This window comes from Enhydra lutris, unplaced genomic scaffold, assembly GCF_002288905.1.
Source record: "Enhydra lutris kenyoni isolate GAN:26980312 unplaced genomic scaffold, ASM228890v2 scaffoldscaffold2, whole genome shotgun sequence".
NCBI lineage: Eukaryota > Metazoa > Chordata > Mammalia > Carnivora > Mustelidae > Enhydra > Enhydra lutris.
This window is the reverse complement of record NW_019154086.1, coordinates 39537455-39549549: the sequence shown is the minus strand read 5'-3', so window position 1 is coordinate 39549549 and position 12095 is coordinate 39537455. Positions and strand designations below refer to the sequence as shown.

Sequence of the window (12095 nt, the reverse complement as noted above, 5' to 3'; positions counted from 1 at the left end):
CCCAGAATAGCCAGAGGAATGTTGAAAAAGAAAACCAAAGTTGGTGTCATCACAATTCCAGACATCAAGCTCTATTACAAAGCTCTAGTCATCAAGACAGTATGGTACTGGCACAAAAACAGACACATAGATCAATGGAACAGAATGGAGAACCCAGAAATGGACCCTCAACTCTATGGTCAACTAGTCTTCAACAAAGAAGGAAAGAATATTCAAAGGAAAAAAGACAGTCTCTTCAACAAATGTTGTTGGGAATATTGGACAACAACATGCAGAAGAATGAAATTGGACCACTTCCTTACACCATACACAAAAATAAACTCAAAATTGATGAAAGACCTAAATATGAGATGGAAGTCCATCAAATCCTTGAGGAGAACACAGGCAGCAATCTCTTTGCCCTCAGCCACAGCAAATTCTTGCTAAACACATCTCCAAAGACAATGGAAACAAAAACAGAAATGAACTACTGGGATTTCAACAAGATAAAAAACTCTTGCCCAGCAAAGGAAACAGTCAATAAGACCAAAGACAACCAACAGAATGGGAGAAGATATTTGCAAATGACATATCAGATCAAGGGCTAGTATCTAAAATCTGTAAAGAACTCATCAAACTCAATACCCAAAGAACAAATAATCCAATCAAGAAATGGGCAGAAGACATGAACAGACATTTCTGCAAAGAAGACATCCAAATGGCCCAAAGACACATGAAAAAGTGCTCAACATCACATGGCATCAGGGAAATACAAATCAAAACCACAGTGAGATTCACCCCACCCCAGTCAGAATGGCTAAAATTAACAAGTCAGAAAATGACAGATGTTGGCAAGGATGCAGAGAAAAAGGGAACCCTCCTACACTGTTGGTGGGAATGCAAGCTGGTGCAGCCACTCTGGAAAACAGTATGGAGGTTCCTCAAAAAGTTGAAAATAGAGCTACATTATGACCCAGCAATTGCACTACTGGATTTTCACCCTAAGGATATGAATGTAGTGATCCGAAGGGGCACATGCACCCAAATGTTTATAGCAGCAATGTCCACAATAGCCAAACTATGGAAAGAATCTAGATGTCCATCAACAGATGAATGGATAAAGAAGAGGTGGTATACACACACACACACACACACACACACACACACACACACACACACAATGGAATACTATGGAATAGTATGGAATACTATGGAATACTATGCAGCCATCAAAAGACCCCAAAATTTGCCATTTGCAATGATGTGGATGGAACTAGAGGGCATTATGCTAAATGAAATAATTCAATCACAGAAAGATAATTATCATATGATCTCACTGATATGAGGATTATTAGAAACAAGAAAGAGGACCATAGGGGAAGGGAGGAAAAAATAAGACAAGATGGGACCAGGGAGGGAGACAAACCATAAGAGATTCTTAATCTCAGGAAACAAACTGAGTTGCTGGAGGGGAAGAGGGTGGGAGCGATGGGGTGGCTGGGTGATGGACATTGGAGAGGGCATGTGCTATGGTGAGTGCTGTGAATTGTGTAAGACTGATGAATCACAGACCTGTGTACCCCTGAAGCAAATAATACATTATATGTTAATTTAAAAAAGAGAGTGAGTAAATACTAACTATAAGAATAGTCACTAACATCAAGTAGAGCTTTATAGTATGCCAGAGCAGTGCCAAGAGCTTTATAAATTTTATTTCATTTTATCTTAACAATAACCAATTGGACAGATGCATTAGTTTTCCTTTTTAAAAAAAATTTTTTTAACTGCTGCTTTAACAAATCACCAGCAACTCAGTGGCTTAAAACAACATAAATTTAGTATTTTATAGTTCTATATGTCAGAATTCTGACCCCTGCATCACCAGCCTAAAATCAAGGTGTCAGTGGGGCTGCATTCCTTTTTGGAGGTTCTAGGGGAGAATCCATTTCCTAACCTGCTCCAGTTCTTAGGGGCTGCCCACATTCCTTGGCTTATGTGGCCCCCTTTTATTTTCAAAGCCAACAATGGCAGGTTGAGTCCTGACATTGTATCACTCTGACCTCCTCTTCTGCCTCCTTCTACTGTTAAGGACTCATCATGATAACCCTGAATAATCTCCCTATCTTAAGGTTTGTTGATGAGAAGCCTTAATTCCATCTGCAACCTTCATTTACCTTTGCCATGAATACTAACATAGCCATAGGTCCTGAGGATTAGGATGAGGATAGCTTTGGGGGAGGCATTATTTTGCTTACAGAATATCATGAATAGGTATTATTATTATCATCTTCATTTTATAGGTGAGGAAACCATGGATAAGAGAGTTTTTATACCTTGTAAGTAGCTAGTGAGTAGAGTGGCTGGAATTCAGGTTTGGCCTCCATGACCCAGAGATGCACTATGATCCTGAGGGCATTAGAACATGGCTTGAGACCATGTTGGGCTGAGCTTCCCAGTCTCTCTGTGCTGTGGCAGGATTCGGGCCAGGGTCTGGCTGGCAGTTGGAAGATTCAGAGCCTTCATTTTGTCAGTTTACAAAAAGATGACTAGGTTTAGAGGGCTCACTTTGGATAATTTTGCCAACTTGAGTAATTAGTCAATATAGTAATGTATTCATTTAAAAGTAAAGGAGAATAGGTTTTTATTATCAGTCTTTTATTTCTTTTTTATTTCAATTTTTTTTTTAGTGATCTCTATACTCAACATGGAACTTGAACTCATGACCCTGAGATCAAGAGTTGCATACTCTACCACCTGAGCCAATCAGATGTGCCATATATTATTGACCTTTTAAAAAATTTGGTTATAGATCTTCTTAGAAAATCAAGTTATGGAACAAAATTTTCTTGGTAAGTATAGAATTTGGCCAAAAAAGTGTATATTCTTAAAGCATATTCCTTTTTAAAAAATTTTTTTGCACTAACGATATTTCTGTTGAAATGATGAGTACTCATCATTACAATGAGAGGACCTTTGAATAGTTGTGCAGGAGAAACATCCCACTGATGCATTCTTCGTCTTCAACTGTTCCTGTTAAGATGTATGCCATTGACTACTTTTCCATACAACTCGATTCATCAAATCACACTTCATGTATTCATTAAATTAGGGTTCATTTTACTAGACTATGACTCCTGTCCATCTCTGAATCCCAAAGTTTAGGATTGTGTTCATAAGTGAATGAGTAGGTGAAGTTAAGTATTACTTTTGGTGAGATTTGGACAACAGCTTTAGCAATTTCTTACACAATGGTGTAGTTTTATCAGGCACACCTTTAAAATTCTCAGAAAGGGATGCTTCTCATGGGAAAGAAGGGTGGCTAGTTTCATCCATATTTTGCAGGTTCTTATTAGTTTCAATAGCGGAGAGTGAAGTAGTATTGTTAATTTTGTCCAGTGTTATCATAGCATTATTAGCATATTAATTTTTAGAAGTACTTTTCAGGAGACACAAGTTGGAGTACCTTGGGGTAAAATGAAATGATGTCAGGGATTTGTCTGATAAGATTCTGGGTATTTATGTATTATCTGTGAAGTTAAGAAGTTGTAAGTAAGAAAAAATGAAAAGTATGGCTTTGGTTTCAATGCTCATGTTGAACCCTTTTATTTAACTAATTTCTGATTTTAAATATTCTTATTGTCTAAGGCATAAGCTGTTTTTTAGCCAACCCACAAGACATTTGTAGTCCCCTCTTCTTGTTATTCCCTCTACAAAGGCTACAAAACCTCTTTCCCAGCATTCCTTGCTGTTAGCAATAGCCAGAGAGTAGGGGTTTGACCAATGGGACAGAAGAAGTTGGCTGGGTCTCCTCAGAAGACTTACTTTTCTGATAAAAAAAAGAATATGTGGTTGGTGCTACTCTTTTTTCCTTCTTCTCTACCTTCAGTATATATGCAATATTTGGAGTTGCAGCAACCATCTTGCAATCATGAGGCAACAGTCATGAGGGAAATACCAAGGACATTAAAGACACTGGCCCTTGCACCATCAAGTTACTGGACCAACCCTAGCAGCCTCCTAGCTTACTTAAAAGTTTGCGACAAACACCATTGGTAATCCTCTTAGCTGGCTTTGGTTTCAGTTAGCTTAGCTGGGTTTTATGTTACTTGTAGCAGAACACATCCCAAATGTTAATATTGCCAGACAAAGACAGAGCATGAGGCCTTATTCTTGGTTCTGGAAAACTGTCACTTATACATTCTATAACCTGCAGTCTAATAATAATACATGAATTTGCATTTTAAATACTGATTCAAATTTTCAACCATGCTATGAGAATTTCTTTTCTTTCTTTCTTTTTTTTTTTTGACACTGACTGATGGTGTAGTTTAGTCTTGGATTGTGTATTTTCTTTCTGAGCTAGAGTTCAGATTGTACCTGCTGTCTTTGTTCCTCTTGCCCACTCCCTTCACTATGTGTTGAAAACCTTGTTATACCACTATAGACTCTACCCCCGTGGCACAGTTGACAGAAAGAGGAAGCTCACACACAAAACTGACAAAAAAAAAATGTATTTCAAGCTTGTTTTCCTGGTAGATTGCCATGAGTCTTCAGCCAGGCCCTGGATTCCTTCATCCCTTCTTCAGTAGCTTTAGCTCTGCTCATGGACTTGTCAACACTCATATCAGAAAGATATTTATGCTGTGGAAAAGAAAGTTTCATGATTTTCTAAGAAGTAACTGAGTCAAAATATTAAATAATTATATCAAGAGACCGAAGAGTAATGACTTCATGGAGAGCCTAAGTAACTAAGGAACTGATGAAAACCTCAGAAAGGAAGATACTATTTTCATCCTAAAGTTGTTAGTAGTAAAATGTGTTAGAGAAAGAGGAGAAGGGAATAAGAAGAAATAAAGTATCACTTGAATACGAAAAAATATGTAATCATTATTTAGTTTCCCTCAAGAGTTGTGGAAACACTTTATAATTCTATAATTCTATCAGAGTATATGTAATAAACCTACCTCACCACACTGTTACTGATACTATCTTTGAAAAAAGAAATCTTTGCCAAATCAAGAGCTTCCTTACTCAACACCTGTATCTGACTGTTGTTTAAATACAATGTTTAAGTGATTTGATTATTAGCGAGGTTAGATATCTTTATAGGCTCAATAGCCATTTGTGTTTCATCTTCTATAAATTGTTCAAATCCTTATGTGTATGTTATATGAGTCTGGAAATAATGCATATAACTCTAGAGTATCTTTTATCAGATTAGAAACAGTTATTTAAGTTTGAGAAAGAAGATAAGACCAGAGTTTCTTGGTCATCTCAAAACAGTAATCTTTGAGGGTTTTTGAGATTTATTTATGTCTTTTAGAGAGAAAGAGAGAGTGAGAGAGAGAGTGGGGGGGGGGAGACAAAGGGAGAGGGAGAGAGAGAATCTCAAGCAGACTCCCAGCTGAGTGTAGAGCCTGATGTAGGGCTCCATCTCATGATCCTGAGATCATGACCTGAGCTGAAATCAAGAGTTGGATGCTTAATCAACTCAGCCACCTAGGTATCCTTCAAAACAGTAATCTTTAAATGAATGAATAGTGTGTCAGATCATGTAAAGTTCAGTGGGTCAGATATCCTTATATAAACAGAGTTAATTTAAATATGATCACTTCAAATTAATTTGGCTTACCTTTTCATTCGATTACAGTGTAAGTGCTTTCCATTCCAGCCTCAATGTGAACACTAACATGGCAATGAAATATCCAGGTCCCAACATCTCTTGCATACATTTTTACAGTCTGATATACTCCAGGAGGAAGGTCATAAACATCAGAGCGATACAGTCCCGTATCCTCAATAAGGAGACAAAACACCATTAAATAACTTATAAAAGGTATTAGTCATTTATATATCTTATCAATTCTAAAATACTTTGTTAGACAACAATTAGAAAACATTAGGTGCCATTGTACTTCTCTTCGGAGTACAAGTGAGGGTTTCAAGGAGGAGCAAGTCTGAGAACATTTCAGGGATAGGCCACAGAGAAACATCTCACTCTAAAGGGATCTTGTGTCATTCTTGGTGTTAGATACCTTGTCAGTGCCTCCTGCAGAAGAAAGCTCTAGATTTCAGACAACATCCGGTCTTACAAATCCCCAAAATTTTAACTGAAGTATTTCTAACTAAGGATGTTGGGGATGTGAGATGACCATTTCTTAAGGTGTAGCTAATCAGGAAAACTCATGGTTACAGGAAGGAGAGGGGCTCATCTGCCTTCTGGGGTCAGAACTGGAGACTGAGGGCCTTAGGGACTATTTGTTCTCCTAAACAAAGAACCAGATGTTCAGAAGACTACCTCCTCTGCAGGCTACTTTGATTTTGAAAAATGAAGCCCCAGGGCCTGGCCTGGCTGGATCAGGATGGATTTGGAAGAGCATAGGAAGGAGATGAATTGCTCTGAATAATGCAATGGGAGGTATTTGAAGGATGGGGGCATGTTGAAGAGTGCAGCTCAAGATGGGGTCTGGAATAATTTGAGGAGAGGACAGATGTCAAGCAAATCTGGAGAGGAAGAGTGTGAGGAAAGAAGTACTGAGTGTAAGAGGAAAAGGTGGACAGCCAGTGTTTCACAGTAATGCATGGTAGAGGGATAACTGAAGACAGGGATGTTTAAGTCAAATGGTAAATGCTTTCACTGTGTAGTATTGGGGGGAAAATTCTTCATCTACCTCCAAAATTTCACTAAGCATCTATGACCCACGGTGGCCTTGTTTTTGTGATTGTTAAGGGGAGTCAGAGGAAATGGGGGTGTGTTCCATTCTGGAGATGCACAGAGATGAGAAAATGCCAGCCATGTGAGGCGAGAGGTAAGGGAGGTGAGCAGAAGCACGAATGGGAGATACTGGAAAATAGAGAGCAGAGAGGCAGGGTGTTTTCTACCAGCTGTAGATTGGGGCCTGAGCCATTTTTATTTAGGAAGATTAATTTTGCATCTACAGTGACAATAAAATGGGGGGCAGGGATCCATTTCTAAGATGTCAGAAATGTAGAGAACAATACTAAACAATTTTAACTAAGAATTGACAATGTTCCAGTCACCAGTAAATGTGCACCGTGTATCTGGAGCCCTGGCATCAAGGGAGACCACAGCCTCAGGGAACAGGCGACTGGCTGTTCCAAGACCAAGTGAGTAACCCCAGAGGGCTGCTTTGCTATACTCAGGAGTTCCAGAGAGTAAAGCCCAGCGGCTAGAGTAATTAAATTTCACCTCAAGGGAGGGGAAAGACTATTCGTGATCATCTGAGGGAGGTTAAGAGTGAGTGGCTAGAACTGACAGCTGCTGGTACTAGGAATAGGATTATTCTTGTTTTTAAATTCAAGTATAATTAACATATGGTGTTACATTAGTTTCAGGTGCACAATATAGCGATTCAACAATTCTATACCTTTCTCAGTGCTCATCGTGATCAGCATACTCTCATTCTCCCTTATTTCACTCACCCTCCCACCCACCTCCTCTCTGGCAACCACCAGTTCCTCTCTGTATTTAAGAGTCTGGTTTCCTGTTTGTCTCTTTTTTTCTTTGTTTGTTCATTTTGTTTCTTAAATTTAATAGGATTCTTTCGAAAAGAGCAATTTTGTGAAGAGGTAGAGAGTGAGGGACTTGAGGGACTCTAGAGTAAGAGCTGGGGGTTCAAATCCTACTTCTACTCATTTATGAGAAAGTTCTTCATCTTGTTAATCCTTCATTTCATTCCCTTATAAAACAGTGATAAAATAGTGCCTATCTCTGGGAAGGCTCAATGAGAAATCCATGCAAAGAACTAAGCATAGCACTTGGTACATAAGAAGTACTTAATCAAGGTTAGCTTTAATTAACATTATAGAAATGTTACCACAAATTCCACTTAACTTGATGCCTTATATTATAAACATTTATGTAGAGCTAACTCTTGATTTTCTCTCCACTCAACGCTTGGCATGGTTCTAGGAATGTCAGAAGCACTTGCCAAACTGAACTGATCTGAACTAAACATTAAACGTACTTAAAAACTATACCCGGAGTTTAAATCTCTCTCTTTTGTTGTAATCTTTAAAATCTAATGTAAACACTTATGAATAACAACCCTTGTATCAAGGCTTTTCCTTCAAAAACACAAGGAATGTAGATGGCAATAGGAGAAGCTCATGATTGTTGGCCCTGGGTGGAGGGTAAAGGAGATCATTATATTATTCTGTCTACTTTGTCATGTAAAATTCCCTAGAATAATAAAAATAGTTCTTAAGCCAAAACAAATAAGTTTAAGAGGAATAAATGTGTTCATTAAAGGACAGAAAAGAAAGCAGCACACTGATAAAGCTTGGTGCAAATCAAGTCATGCAGACTCATCGAATTTGTCTGAGGCTGAGCATTACAGAAGCTAATATAATACATCTAGAATCCAGGAAAGCTTTTTTTTTTTTTTTAAGATTTTATTTATTTATTTGACAGAGAGAGAGAAAGAGCACAAGCAGGGGGAGAAGCAGAGGGAGAGGGAAAAGCAGGCTCCCCACTGAGCAGGGAGCCTGATCCGGGACTCAGTCCCAGGACCCTGGGATCATGACCTGAGCTGAAATCAGAGGCTTAACCATCTGAGCCACCCAGGCGCTCTTCGAATCTAGGAAAGCTTTATGTGAAACTTTTATCAACGCCAAAAGGTGAACTGTATTATGCCAAGTGGCTGAACTAAATGAGGTGTCAAATGCATGAAATATAATTGGTCCTCAATTGTACATTAATGTGTATATAAGGAATGAAGATGAAGAGATAAAGAAAATGCTCCTTAAGTAAATAAGTGACACTAACCCGGACACTGAAAAGGGGAAGGATAAACCTTAAAATACTTTCAATAAATTAGAGAGATGTCCAGGAAAAGATGGTCAGTGAAACAACCCCAGTAAAGAGTATGAAGGTGAGATGGGGAAAAAGCTATTGAGACAGAGAAATAAAGAGACTAAGAATACATACGAGAGAAAAAGATGAAGATAATTATTTTAAAAGGTTACCATAAAGCCAGTTGTCACCTAATTCTGCATTTTTATGTTATAACAAATGCTGAAGGAATGACAGAATTAGAAAGTTACCATTTATAACTCCCAGTGTAAAAATTGATTCCAGGAACACTCATCAATGAATCCTTTTTAAAACTACAAGGTGAAATATAGTTGGAGAATAAGATATGTTTAAAAAACAGCCCAATGTCAGTACCTCTTGTCAGCATGTACCTCTTGGTGTGACATGGAAAGCACATAATATCACCTACGTGCTGCTCATGTCAAGAATGTTTGACATGGCTCTGATCACGAGGAAGCTATCCGACCACGGTAGAATATGGGACATTCTACAATGGTCAGCAACTGGCCTGGACCCTTCAAAAATGAAATGCCATGAAGGATCAAGAAAAAAAAATCACTTATTTTAGGAGAGATATGACAGTGACAACCAAATACTATGTATAGTTGATTAGATCCTGAATTAAAAACAAAACAAAATCATTAGATTTTCATTAGAAAGAGCATTTGGGGGATAACTGGGACTATTTGATGGATTATATGATAGATTATATTACTGAATTAATGTGGGGCGTGATCATGTTAGCACAATGGGGCAGAGATTCTTTAGTCTTAGGGTGCACATGACTTTATTTAGTACTTGGGGTGAAGAACCATGATGTTATGCAATTAAATGGGGTTCAGAAAAATGGAGAAAGAAAGAAAGTGTGGCAAAATGTATGTGTTCCAATTGTTTTTCTCTTAAGTTACTAAGGGTTTGAAAACAAAAATTGGGATAGAAAGGGTGAAACTCGAGATGATTGTAGAAGTCTTATTTACCTAGCAGGTAACACCAGATTAGAGTGAGAAGTGCCCTTTGTGCATTCATAAGCATTTCCTGAGTGTCCACAGGACACAAAGAGCTAAACGCATAACTATTTACATGTACCTGCTATGTTATAGATTGTAGGTGTTGAACTTCAGCTCTGGCTGGGTCATTTCCTTTCTAGTGCTGTTATCCTGCCATGCTGCCCCCATAACTGCTTCACAAGACACAACAACAATTAGATGACGCTGCCCAGGGCTCTTACCGTGTATTCAAAGCTGTGGCCGTGAAAGTGAACCGTGTGCAGGTCAAATTCACTCCCCATGCCAATCAGATACCAATTCACTTCATCCCCAACGTGGAACGTCAGACCTTGGTTATTTCCAAACATTCTTCCGTTAATTGCTGTGGAGGGATACAATGTATTATATTCCACAAAGATTTAAAATAATGTAGGTTTGGGGCACCTGCGTGGCTCAGTGGGTTAAAGCCTCTGCCTTCGGCTCAGGTCATGATCCCAGGGTCCTGGGATCAAGCCCCGCATCAGGCTCTCTGTTCGGCAGGGAGCCTGCTTCCCCCCTCTCTCTGCCTGCTTCTCTGCCTACTTGTAATCTCTGTCTGTCAAACAAATAAATAAAATCTTAAAAAAAAAAAAAAAAGAAAAAAATAAAGTCAAATAATGTAGGTTTAAAAAAAAAACACCTCATAGAAAGTATCATATGTGTTTTCAGAGGCCATGAGCAAGTTAAATTCCGTCTAAGGAAGCTGTTAAACATGACCAAACCATCCATTCATTTGGATGAGTCTAATTCCAGGGAGTTTTTCTTGCCTCAGGAAATGAGGAGTTGAGCTTGCTTTAAGTAATTGGGTTGCACTAGAATATTTCACCACTATGGATACATAAATTGAGGGATACTTAAATGTGTCTATATATTTAAAGTATGTTTAAAGTGATCGTAAGAGGCCTAGAAATTGAGTGTGTTCTTCTTTGACTGCTGTTATTTAGACCTTCATGATCTGTCACTGGTATGAGTAGAATGGCCTTTGAGCTGGGGTCTGGGCCTTTTTCTTTCGCTCTCTCTCTAGTTTTAATCCTCTATAGCTGTGGTTTCCAAAGAGTAATAGGAAAAAAATATTAATTTAATTATAGGTATAATATATAATTTATGTATTTTATGTATGCATATAATTATATATACATATAATTATATATAATCAATTATATAATTTAGTCATCATTAATATATAATTACGTATTATATATTAAGTTAATATATAATATAATATATAATATAATTTATATATAATATATAAGTTAATATTAATATATAATTAAATATATGCTATAATATATAAAATTATTATAATATAATGTAATCATATATAATATTGTATTAACATATAATATAACAGTAATATAACATGTAATTATACTAGTATGTAACATATTAATATTAATATGTGTAATATATTAATATGTAATAATTAATATAATTGAATTATAAATTATATAATATATTAATACTGTATTTTAATATTAATGCATAAATATATACTGAATTATACATTAATTATATAATATATTATAATATATTAATTATATTATATGATATTGATAATTTATATCAATATATAAATATATAATATTTAAATTAAATTTAAATTTAAATATATCGACTATATAAATTTATATAAAAACTATATAAATTATATGTAGTTATATATAAACCATATAAATTATATATTATTTATATAAATTATGTAATTAATATATGTAATTATATATAAATAATTTGTTTTAATAAAAATTAAATATTAATTTTTGAGATTTAATTAAATATTAAGATAAAGATAAATAAAATATTTTGTATAATAATTATTAACTCCTTTTTACTTTTCTATTTCATGTTCACCTGTTGAAATGCCAAAAATGCTTTAATACAGTGGTACAAATATCTAATTTATAACCATATATCTATGGAGGTTGGGTTCTAACACTTTTAGCTGATGGAGGGATATACTAGAAATAGAAAAAACTAGGAGACTGCTTTAGACTGTGCTTCTCAGACTTTAATGTGCATGTATCCCGAGAATCTTATTCCAGTGCAGATTATGATTTACTAGATCTGTTTCGTCTGAAATTCTGCATTTCTAACAAGCTCCCAAGCAATGCTTGATGCTGCTCAGACTAGGCCTGGAGCATGAAGGCCTGGCTGACCGCCAGAGCGGTTCCTAGAGTATGCACCTCTACTTACTGTTCCCTCGTCTGGTGACTTTGATGCCTTCTGCACAGTGGTCTTTAATTGGATTTTGTCCT

At 36.7% G+C, this 12095-nt stretch overlaps 1 protein-coding gene across 1 annotated transcript in view; it reads right to left on the bottom strand.

The window, feature by feature from the left end:
- Nucleotides 1-5615: 5615 nt before the first annotated feature.
- LOC111151231 (ceruloplasmin-like) overlaps nucleotides 5616-12095 on the bottom strand; it is a 29512-nt gene continuing 23032 nt past the window's right edge. Inside the window, exons 17-18 of the mRNA XM_022509037.1 lie at nucleotides 10044-10183; nucleotides 5616-5774 (exon numbers count right to left, since the gene is read on the bottom strand). Coding sequence (XP_022364745.1) covers nucleotides 5616-5774; nucleotides 10044-10183 — 299 coding nt within the window. The remainder of the gene's footprint in view (nucleotides 5775-10043; nucleotides 10184-12095) is intronic.